Source organism: Lepisosteus oculatus, chromosome 12 (assembly GCF_040954835.1).
Source record: "Lepisosteus oculatus isolate fLepOcu1 chromosome 12, fLepOcu1.hap2, whole genome shotgun sequence".
In the NCBI taxonomy this organism is placed as follows: Eukaryota; Metazoa; Chordata; class Actinopteri; order Semionotiformes; family Lepisosteidae; genus Lepisosteus; species Lepisosteus oculatus.
In genome coordinates, this window is record NC_090707.1 from 9050344 (window position 1) to 9062917 (window position 12574).

Genomic DNA, 12574 nt, shown 5'->3' on the forward strand with positions numbered 1-12574 from the left:
TAAATTAATTAATACAGTATACAACATCTATGCATTTTCAGCAACAGCTTTGTCTTAAGAGTTTCATTTGGACAGGAGCCCAACCTGGGAGACACAAGGGGACAGGTGGAACACATGCATACTAACAAAGAGAACCAATCTTCTCATAATAACAGGGAGAACATGGAATTGAACTCATGGCCCCAGTGCTGTGAGGCAGCAATACTTAACACTGCACACCCGTGCTGCCCCCTAAAATGTGTTAAAATATCACAAAAGACAAATAAACATCCACTGTTAAACATTTTAATTGTGAATGCTTCTTACAGAAAAATCCATACATCCTTTTCAATCAGTAATGCCTCATTACACTTCTTACTGTCTGCTTTGAACTGAATTGTTTTTTGAGAAACAGAAATATAATGTTCCAAATATAAATGTAACACTGTCATGAATAAAAAAGTGTGTTTAGTTTTAGTCATTGAATCAGCTTAGTCAATAAACTCCTGCAATAAATTTGAAATTTAGATCTTATAATTCTTACCAGAATTTAGTTTTGAGCCAATTACACTCCTAACGTGAAGAGTCAATCTTTCTTTTAACATTCTATATGATCACACTAACCATGTTGGTCTTTCAAGACCTCAAATATTTCTGAATATCCACATTTATAAAGTTACACAGAAATCTCTGATCATTTTTTAAATGTTAATAAAACAAAACATTCATTAGAAGATGAATTGCTATGCAAAAAAATAAATATATCTCTCTATCAATTATAAATCTAATAGTTTTAATTGCTTTAAGAAGAGTAATGAAACCCAAATACTGTACATTAACGGCTTCTTAAAGTTTTCTAATGGGAAGTAACTGAATCGCAAATCACATCAATTATTTGTTATGTCTTTATAAATAGGTCATCTTTAAGTGCAGACCCAGTGTTACAACTGAAACGGCAGTGTGTTAACCAATGGTGTTTGCAGACAGGAGGAAAACAGCAAATTCATTTCAATTTGTCAAGTAGTTTAACAAATGCAGCGACCTACCCGCTGACAGATGCTTTAGTTCGAAGCAATGCTAAAATGCATTAGAGGAAAGTAAACGAAAACCTACACAATTAAAAACGTATCACTTGCTGGATGATTAATTGCTGTTCAGACTGGCTGTGAAGTGCGATCTTGTTCAGACTCCAGTGTAGTTCCACAGGATCTCAGGGGAACACAGCTGAAATCTCACCACAGAAACTCATTTAGGAAAGAGAGGAAGCGCTGATGATTGGTGTAAGGCCACTGCATTGCTGGTTGCTGGAGTTCCAGTTGTATGGCATGGTATATGTACTGTACAAGGCTTGGCCTGATTTGCACACAGGACTCTCTCTGGCTATCAGCACAAAACTGGTTGTAAATGAGCTGAACTGAACCAGTTACAGGGTGGACTTAGACAGTCATCATGCCTGAATTATTAACTGATTAAATTTATCTCAATTTTCTGAAGGGGTGTCACAATATTCTGATTAAGAAGGGGGAGGTTGTTATAGTTAGCAGAAGGAAAACTACACATATCCTTTTACTGTAACAGTACTATGCATGGTCAGAAGAAACTGTTGATCACAGTATGAGCATATTAGCATGAATTTGGAAGTTGGAAGTGACACACATAAGTCATTATGCAACACCAGCACCACCACTACACGGCAGACCAGACAGAGAAGTGAGTAACTCCTATATCCTCCAAATTAAAGGCAAAACTTTAGGGAAGCCAGACTGTACAAGCCCAGTGTCAAATTAAAAGAAGTAAATGGGATTCAGACCTCCTTCTCTCATGAACAATGTCATGAGATCCTTAATAATCCTTTGCTAAAAGATCCTTTGCCAGCAGCCATATCACCCTGCAACTCACAACTGGCAACCCACTGAAGCTAAGCAGGTGTGAGCCTGGTCCGTACCTGGATGGGAGACCTCCTGGGAAAAACTAAGGTTGCTGCTGGAAGAGGTGTTAGTGGGGCCAGCAGGGGGCGCTCACCCTGCGGTCTGTGTGGGTCCTAATGCCCCAGTACAGTGACGGGGACACTATACTGTAAACAGGCGCCGTCCTTCGGATGAGACGTAAAACCGAGGTCCTGACTCTCTGTGGTCATTAAAAATCCCAGGGCGCTTCTCGAAAAGAGTAGGGGTGTAACCCCGGTGTCCTGGCCAAATTTCCCCCCTGGCCTTTACCCCATCATGGCCTCCTAATAATCCCCTTCTATGAATTGGCTACATTACTCTGCTCTCCTCCCCACTGATAGCTGATGTGTGGTGAGCGTTCTGGCGCACTATGGCTGCCGTCGCATCATCCAGGTGGATGCTGCACATTGGTGGTGGTGGAGGGGAGTCCCCATTACCTGTAAAGCGCTTTGAGTGGAGTGTCCAGAAAAGCGCTATATAAGTGTAAGCAATTATTATTATTATTATTATTAATAACCTAGTAGTCACGGCCTCAGTGTAATGTCTGAGCTGAAGAACAGTGCTTTTTACAGCACAGTGTCCTGGGTCACACAAGACTTCTTAGTTCTTTCCAGAATGAAGAGTGCCACCTACTAGTCCACTAATGCCAGCTTTAACAACAACTTTGCTTTCCTAAGGTTCTGCTTAACTTCTGAGATCAGGTTTAAAGGTAGAAATGCTGTTTTCAATATATACAGTACAATCTTATTATGACACTGCAATTCTGGCATTTGGAACGCAGGACATACAGTAAGGGCTGGGCAGTGTCATCATCTCACCATGCAACAGCCACGCCGAGCTGGAAGCTTGAGGTGACATCAGTGATGACTGCGCCATTCTTCCAATCGCTGTGATGGCTGTGGGACTAGTGGCGTACGACAGGCAGGCATCCGTGAGAAGTGGAAGCAAAGATCCTCCTTCTCCCAGCAGCATTAAACTGGGATGAATCCGCATTTCACACATCCAGATTGACAGAAAACTGAAAAAATGATTTCCAAAATAAAGCGTTGAAATGGTCTATTTTAAGGAAAGACATTGTCCTGCAAGATGTCGTTTTTCATCATGAGAGTGGTGGGGGGCTCGGTGGGCTCAGCTGTGGTGTGAGGGCACCCCTGGAGCTTGCAGAGCTTCCATCTAAGCCCCATTATCTCAGCCAAATGAAAGGCAGACCCAGTCTGAGGCGCGCCTCACTCTGCTCACGCTGCTCACACGTTCTGCTGCAGCCCCGGCTTCGAGATTAAGTCTGGCCCACCCTGCTGCTCGCTAGATTGCCGGGCACACTCAGGCGACCGCTCCCAGAAATCTTCGGTAAATAAAACGCATCAGCATGTCTCTAACAGGCATGTTTTCGACACCAGACCCCGCTTGCTACTCTCTCCCTTTAACACCTTCCTTTCCCCCAGCAGATCACTCAGGGAAGCTGCTGAGCCAAGCTGTAACCATTAGCACCAAACGTCGGAAAATTCAAGCCTCCTATAAGTAACAGGGCTGATCTGGCAGTGAGCCTGTTACAGTACATGTACATCACTCTCCATCTTGGAATTCTCCAGCAACAGGAGACCCGGCCTTTTGACGTAGTGGATTTCCCACCTGTCTGAGGAGATCCCCATGAGTGGTCAATGACCAACTGCGTCAGGAACAGAGTTGCAGTTGTAACATACTGTATGCAACACGTTACTGTGAAACATCCTGATATTGGGTCACTGCAGTGTGAATGTGGCATCCTGACAAAAATCACAGCTCAGGTTGCAAATTTCCTACTGCGATACCAATAACCAAACACATCAAACAACAGACAGCCTTAAAATAACTTCAGTAAGACATTTTAAAACGCAATGTAAGTCTACAACCTGTTTACAATAGTATTTTAATAAAAAGAGATGCTGGACTGCAATCATCACCAACATTACTGTCACCTTGATTCTAATAATTTTGAAAACATCAAAGCAGAACACAGCAGAAGCCTGCAGAGCACTTTTATTTACCTACAGTGTACTTTCATTTATATAGCTGGGATTCCAAGTAATAGATGCAAGTTCTTGTCTTGCCACATTTAAGATCTTTAAACTAATTTTGACCTCAACACTGTCAAGGTTTTGTTTTTTAAAGATTAAATATTAAAATGTGCATATTTTGATCTTTTAAGCTCACAACAAATCTCTATTGTGTAGCTTTAAATACAAATAAACAGAGTGAAAGGCAAAGGAGGTACAGCCATTGCTTTTACTGTCAAGGACAAAAGCACAGACTCATTTCAATGAGCTCTGCTCTTCTAATCACAAACCCATTCAACACATTCTGCCGCCACACGCTCATTCTTACATCCAAATTACTGAAATACTTACAAAAACATAAAAGTACAGAAACCATTTTATTCATTTTCAACCACATTTATAACTAGATAGGAACTACTGTAAACGTGTGTTAAATATTGTAATAAACACAACAAAGTAATCAGATTTTTTAACATTTACAAGAACTGAAAACCTAAAAAAAAAAACACTGGAAAGAAATATAAGGACCTCCCATGTTTTCCTCAATATTAAGAGCTACGGGAGGCAGATACTGTATACCAGTCGCACTGTACAGTATATATGACTAATTAGCATCTATTAAGGCAGTTTTGTCAATTCATAGGGCTTTCTACCACTGGAGTGGAACTATACAGACAGGTTCCCTACAGCTGAAGGAGGAGTCTGCTTACTGACATCACGCTGGCGATAGTGAAAAAGGCTGGTGGCATCCAGCTCACTGCAGTGCTTGATTGCTTCAGCAAACAGCTTCACAACCTGGAGAGCAGGAGAGGAGAAAGTGAGCCAACCCCATCACTCCATGGGTTTGACGCCCAGGGTGGAGGGAAGGGTTTAAAAGTTAGGAAAGGTGTGGCTGTTTGGAAATCTGGAAACAGCCCTTCCATTTTCTCTGTTGATGCACCACATTCAATGTAAAAGATGTCAAATTTAAACACAACATGAACTGCATTTCCTACAACCCAGAGGTGCTAGTTTACTGGAGATCCTTCCCAAATGGGTCAGAACGGGTCACAGCTAAATAAAAAATTCAGCATCACATGTGTGAGAAATAAAAAAGGCCAGAAAGAGGAAAGACCAACCTACACCCCACCCATACTTTGTTACTTTTTGCCTTGATGCAATCATGCTGCTTTAGCGTTTAAGAAATGATCCAAAAGTCTCTTTACATAATATGAGAAAATAAAAGTTCTTAAAATCCAGAGCCGCTGGGCAAGCATGTTATACTGGCTGGTAACTGCAGGTCAGTAAGACCTGTGCTAAGACTTTCTCACCTGGAAGTTGGTGATGAGGGGCACTCCGTGGTCAACAGCCATCCTGCGGATCAGGAAGTTGTCCTTGATAAACCTGGTGCTGCTATTGGGAAGGTTCACTACCAGATCAATCTCCCCTTCACTGATAAGCCTGAGAGAGAAGAAGTCGGGGGAAAAAAAACATGGAAAGGTCGAACATGCTGATGCCTGAAATCTGCATTGCGAAGGACAGTCTGTATGACAGGCACAGTGGACACTGGATCTATGTTTTGCTGAACACTGAATACTGTATATATTGTTTGGATGAAGCAATTGTTTATACAGTTTTCTCCAGCAATAAAAAGACTGGATCTAAACCCATACTTTGAAGTTCAGTCTTTTGACCCTTAAAAATAAGCGGTTTTTACTTGTGCAAACACACTGCAGCAAATTATTTTGAACTGACTTTTCACTGAGCGCGTGTGGAATAAATTCTCCTTCATGAAAAACACAGCCTCAGTGATATGACCCTTTAGGTCAGTATGGACCACTGGAGCAAATTGCCAGTTTTGAGGTACTGCCCATGTTTTCCCTGCTGAAAGCCTCCCCAAAGCACGGCACTGAAAGCCTTGCCCTCCAGAATGGACCTTATTCAACAAATAGCCCCACATTTCTGCTCCACCGTGCTTTTCTGCAACAGAAACTTAAATGGCCCTTCATTATGGCAGCTGTCCTCCCCTCTGACAGTGTGATAATTGGCAAGGTGTTCCCAGGTTGGCAGATCTCAGCTGGGCCGAGTCGCACTCTACCCTCATTAGAAGACTATCTGTTCCAGCCGTTCCTCAAGTACACAACACATCCACACTTATTGCCTGCCAGGACCAGCAGCCTTGCATGGTGCCACTACTCAAGGAGGCACTTTGCCCAAGTGCCTGCCGGCAGAGTAGATCTGGCTAACTTCATTAGTCACGTTTCAACCATACATCTACTAAAGGCATTCATTACTATCAATACTAAATTTGTTCATTCATTTGTTTGCCACAGGGGAATCCTAGGGAAGAGGAGCTCTTATCCAAGCAAGGGAACTAGGCCAGGTGTTATCATCCCATACCTGTCATAATGGATATCCAAGGTAAAGACTGCATGTACTGTAAGATCTTCTTGCACACTAAGGTGGGACATGGGAAATTTTCAAACTCATTTTTTTTTCATTCATGTTTATGATTTTAGTTTTCCAATAATGAATGACTGAAGGCAGATTTATGACAAGCGTATCAAGCCGATCTTGTTTTCTGACATTCTGTCCCCAGCAGACTGCCAGCTCTCAGGGTCTCATCTACTCTGCTCAGTGTCTCTACAGGTTGTACAAGTATCCCTCCTCCACGTCTTACAGGGATCACATGAGGAATCTTCTATAAACAACAGACACAAGTTCCCGAGCTTGCAGAAACCTTGTAGCAGTTATCCCATGCTGCAAAGAACATCAGGAGAAAACAGCTGCAGATCAAGATCATCAAAAGTGCTCTCTGTAACAAAAGGAAGGACTGTCAGGTTCTATCTACCATCTACAAGACACCAAAATACTTTTCCCAAAAGGTGTGAGCGTGGAATGGGAACATCTCACAGCTGCATGAAAACAGCCAAGAGGCTTTTGCATGAGTCCTGAACATTGTGCATCATAAGAACTTACATATATGACAAATGACAGAAGGTCATTCTGAATATCTGGGCTGTTTGGCTTCTAGTAGTGAAGTGAGTAGAGAATGTCATCCAGCCACTTCTTGAAGGAAGCCATGTAATTTTCTATAATGTGACTGGATAGTCATACACAAACACCTGAATAGGTGCATTGTAGAATTGTAGTGCATGGTACTACACATGCATGCTACACTGTGCATTAAATGACATCTACTAGGTGTTTGCTCAGCCTTGATGGTTCTAGTAGTTATCTTTTGTTTTTATTAGTGTATTTATGGTGCAGCCAAGAGACATCCCCTGCTGTGATGGAATTAGCACTGGACTAGAAGAGATGTCTCAGATCATTACACCTGTGTTCCTCTTTGAAGTAAGCAACACAGGTTACTGAATCACATGTGGCAGATTGTATGAAAAGCAATGAGACCACCACTTCCAGAGGGTTGCTACACACTTTTACAAATTGCAGCACTGATAGAGAACTCGTGAGGCTGAGGTTGCGATATTCCATTTCATAATGAATGCTCTTCACTTTTAGAGCAAGGTCTTTTCTTAACAAACTATCACCGATTCCAGACGCTTGGCCCCTATTAAACCTGCTTTGATTGTAACGAGCACTTAATTCTAACAAAAAAAACACACCGCCACTGAATGAAACACTTCTAATGAGAGGGCAGTGTAATCTGCAGAGATAATGATTGGGGGATCAGTAGACTGAGAATACAATGGTGTTTTTTACATGTATTAATTCCCATCAGTCTCGTCAACACTAATCCACCTCTTCACAACTTCTGAATACGGCAGTTTTATGAAGTACAGTACATCAAGTGAAACCCTCCGAGGAAACGATGCAGTTTATCAGGAGGGAAGTGGTGCAGATTTTTTTACACTGGTAATTCTCCCATCTGCTAAAAATTAAAGGATCACACAATTCATTTCTGTTCATTTTTCCACCTGATTCGCTTTAAAGCTTAGCAGTCAGTGGAACCTGCAGGTTCCCATACTCCAACGAATAACCGAAGATACAAAATGCCAGAAAAATCATCACGTACAGAACACAGGTCAACAAAGGCAGAAGAGAAGCAATGCATCCTGATTCAAAAACATTAGTGAGATGCTTTCATTATTCCGCACGTGCTGTAAGCCTTCATATCCGTATCTATGAATCTGAGCGGTCCTACTGTACCTGTTAATGCTGGGCAGGGCAGGGTTCACGTCATCACTTGTCTCACATGGCCAAGCCACCGGAGTGGAGGGAACATCATTAGCATTGAGCCAGACTGAAGTGCCCTCAGTAGCATAGAGCTGGGAACACAGAGCCTGAAAGTTATTAGTATGTTTTTTGTATTTTATATAAACTTACAGTCTCTGTACCCTGAGTGGTAAAGATCTACTGTACAATGATGACACAGCTATTGTAAGTTTTCACCAATATATATATACAATACATGTATGTAGTCAGACCATTAACTGTACTTCATATACAGTACCTAAGTGTCACAAACCAATAAAGAAAAAATCACCTAGACTGAAATACAGATTTTATTAGGAAAATATTGAAAGCATGTAGAAGAATACAGTAACATCATCATACAATGCAAAGGAATGGCAACACTCAAGAATTAAGTGTCTTGAAAACATTTTTGAGTGTTTCAGTCACAATGCAAGGAGGATGGGGCCCCATGCAGAGTTCGGAGTGACCAAGGGACAGCTGCAAAGGTGGAGATGGGGTGGAGCTGGGGTGCAAAAAGACGATTGCACAAGAGTAAAGGGGGCTAATGTATTGAATTTAGTTTGTTTTTTTAATTTAGGAAACAATATCAGATGATTATGGTTTGAGACAGCTGATGCCCTCTGAACTTGTCACCCCCCCTCAACTTTCATTGTAAAGTCGATTTATTCAGAAAAAGAAGAATGATGTGGTGACAATCTACACACAAAGTCTGATGGGATGATGTATGATGTATGAACAGTATACTGGAAGTTAACACTTCCCAAAAGGGAAAGTTCAAGTCCTAAACTCCCAGCAAGTGGCAGGGTTGCGCATTGCTGAAAGCAATGCAAAACTCACATCAGACCTGTAAACTGGTCCTTTCAATGCCTCATGTTGAAGAAAACAAAACCTTTCAAATGATCCACTGTCGTTAGATTTGTTCAAAAGATTTATTCTGTCCCTCAGTACGTTTTCCTAGTGATCGAATTTCCTAGTACTGGAATCTATACACTTAAAATAGCATGTTTAGTTGCAGTTTTTGTAGGTTTTACAGAATAAACAGTATGCACCTAATCCTTCTTGTCCTGTCATAAGTGTAATGTTTTTATCGTTTGAAAAGAATTAAGTATGTTATGAAGGGACATGCCCTGCGATGGAGTGGCATCTCATCCAGGGTGTATCCCACCTTGCGCCTGTTGCTTCTCACATTAGTCTCCAGTGTCCCCTGTGACCCTGTATTGGATAAAGTGGTTTAGAAAATGGATCCATCCAAGGAGCAAACTGACCTTAAACCCTTCTTCATTGAGCTGATATGCTGTGGCTAAGAACTTTGGTCGGAATGAATGCTGGAAAAAAACCAAAACATTTAAAGTGAGATTAAAACAGAAGGATACAGTACATACCGTATAATTAAGTTTGATACTGTGACACTTAGAAAACCACACAAGTGTTTAACAAGACTCTTTTGTTAATAAAAATTAAAAAAGAAAATAAACTGAAATAAATCAAATAAAATAAATTGCCACACAATTTCCAACACCTAGATCTTAGTGGTAGCTTCTCAAGATAACAAAACAATGGACTCAAAATCCGATCCTGGCTAATAGGATCCATCCAGAATTGGGATTCAATTAGAATTTCAATTAGAAGTTCATTCCAACTGTAATTTGGAAGTTGCCTTGCTAATCATATCATTTGGTTATCATCTCATTGAGACAGCCACTAAGAAAACACTCTTTTTCATCTTTCAGAGTTCTAAATTCTCTTGTCTTTGCTTAATCTATGCCTACTAGTTTACAGAGGTTCAAGATTTACATTTTGCGATCTGAATATACAACGATAGACGTGTTGTAATTTTGAAAATGTGAGGCTGCACAGGCGGTACTTGTTACCCGTAAGGCTCTTTACTGAAGATACTTTTTTAAATATGCACAGTTGCTGGCAGTGCTGTGGCTCATGAAATGGCAGGCCATGTGCATTTGAGTCACAAAGAAAAAGAAAAAAATAACAATAAAAAGGTACAGAACTGGTAGGCACCTGAAGCCGTGATTGGACAGAGGTGGTTCCGCAAGGTTGGACTCATTCATCCCTGTAGTAAACTCATTAAAACTCCCCCTTGGGTATTTGGCCCAGGCTGCGGCCGATGCACACACAGCCTCTGCCCTTTCACTCCAGCCTTGCCGTCACAAACCAATAATTTATACATGAGGCTCAGAGGCAACTTCAACAACAGCCTCTTGCTGTTTTTCAAACTGGAGCCCCTGCACTGACAGACACCCAGGGAACTAATGGGAGAGTCAGACCGCTGTGTGGCGCGCAGCAATCGCAACAGTCGATTTATCAAAAAGGTAATGAACTACACTGCTCCCACTCTCGCTACCACTACCAGAGCGGTGTACGCCACTGTCGATGAATCAGCCTTCACTTTCCGTCTCCTTCTTCTGAAACGCAGCCAGCTCAGCTGTATTTCTGAGAGATTTCTTTGAGATAAAACCATCAGCAATCGTTCTTTCCAGCTCGGCTCGTCCCTAGAGTATCCCAATATCACGGATGTGTCAAAAGATCTAGTAGATTATATATAGATTAAATGTATCAAAACAAAATACTAGAAATATTTAATGAGATTTTAAACTTCGCAGCCATCAAAAAAAAAAAATCAGAGCAAACTCATTTAGACATTGAACTGTACAGAAATATCTGGCATTGCCGAGCACATTGTAATCTCCGATTACTGTAATTACTATACATAAATTACCTTCTTTAGAACCAGTAGCATGAAGCCAACACTCACATTCATAGCGTCAAACACTTATTTCCACTCTTTACTTTTAAAGCACCACTAAAGAAGAATGAGGCTGTATCATACCACACTACACATAGCAGTATTGTACAGTAAACTCCTATTTAAAGACAGTGACTGCTGATAAAAACTGGATGTGTTGCATTATTATGTACTTAATTATGTTATTACATTGTTATTACTGTAGGTCCAGAGATGCTTCAGCCAATAAAGGTATGGAACCAACTTTGTCAAGGTATGGAACTTCAAACATTGTCCAAGAGAGCTAATTAAGAATTAACAGTTTCATACGCTTTCAAGGGTTTCAAAGTGTTTCCCTTGCTTTGTAGAGCACATTGAGCCCAACGGTATACATATTGCTGAAGCAAGTACAGGTGACAGTGAAGTAAAAACACATCCAAACTGTTTTTAACATGGTGCAATGTAGAAAAGAAACATCCAAAATACATCAAGTAGGGAGCTGCGTCAGCATGCGTAGGCTTCAAGGGAACAAGTCAAAGGTTTATTCCATGTTGAAAAGAGAAGAAAGGAAACACAACACAACACAACAGGGTGTACCAGAAGAAGGCTCCACAGCTGAAACGTTGCGTTTCCTTTCTTCTTTTTTCAGCATGGAATAAACCTGTTACTTGTTCCTTTGCATCTAAAATACATTTCAACTTTATCTGCACACTTGACCCCCAGGCTGCACCACATAGATTTTTGTTATCTGATTAAATATACAACCTGTTATCAACAACAAAACAGATTAGGCCATTCTGCCCATCTAGCCTATTGGGTAAGAATTAATTTACTCAGGACCTCATCCAGCTGTCTCTCGAAAGAACCTAGGGTATCGGCTTCAACCACATGGCTGGGTAGCGCGTTCCATTCTTCTACCACGCTTTGTTTAAAAAAGTGACTCCCATTCTCAGTTTTAAACATACTCCCGAACAATAGTTTCCGAACAGTAAAAACACTTTTCACATGAAAGACATAATATCAAACAAAAGATACAAAATAACTAAGGCATATAATAATAATAATAATAATAATAATAATAATAATAATAATAATAATAATAATAATAATAGATAGATAGCTACAAGCACTATTAATTCACAAGGTTTAGAAGCAATCCATTGGACCTGTACAGAAAATATACTATATGAAAGCAAAGAGAATTAACTTGTATATTTATAATATTGTAATGGAATTTTAACTGCACAGGTTAAACTTCTGCCTAGGCGGTTTGAGATTGGAGGATTGGAGGTTTCTCGAGCTGGCCTGAGCTTCCTGGCCAGCTGTGCAGAGGGACTCCCGGGGCTCACAGCGCCTGTGAGCTTGTTGTCAGTGACAGCTGCCTCCCCGCCCTGATTCGAGCTTCTGCCATTTCCAGGCAGGGAAAGAAAGCAAATGGTAAATAACCAAGCAGCCGAGGTTTTGGGCTCGTAACTGGAAGGTTTGGAACGCTGGGTGTTCAAACCCAGGTGAGACCCTGCTGTTGGACTCTTGAGGCAATCGCACATGAGGTGAGTAAACAGCTTCTGCAAATGTAAGTCACTTTGGATAAAAACAACAGTCGGATCTTAAATAAAATTACAGTGGGGGGACACATCTTTTTTAAATTAACATTTTGACAAATTCACCAGCATGGATAC

At 41.0% G+C, this 12574-nt stretch overlaps 1 protein-coding gene across 2 annotated transcripts in view; it reads right to left on the reverse strand.

The window, feature by feature from the left end:
* Window positions 1-4322: 4322 nt before the first annotated feature.
* cps1 (carbamoyl-phosphate synthase 1, mitochondrial) overlaps window positions 4323-12574 on the reverse strand; it is a 61218-nt gene continuing 52966 nt past the window's right edge. Inside the window, exons 35-38 of one of the 2 annotated variants that reach the window (XM_015358273.2) lie at window positions 9421-9480; window positions 8108-8241; window positions 5269-5398; window positions 4323-4753 (exon numbers count right to left, since the gene is read on the reverse strand). In XM_015358273.2, the coding sequence (XP_015213759.2) occupies window positions 4625-4753; window positions 5269-5398; window positions 8108-8241; window positions 9421-9480 (453 nt within the window). In that variant the 3' untranslated portion in view covers window positions 4323-4624. The remainder of the gene's footprint in view (window positions 4754-5268; window positions 5399-8107; window positions 8242-9420; window positions 9481-12574) is intronic. The other variant, XM_015358274.2, reaches the window with a different exon arrangement.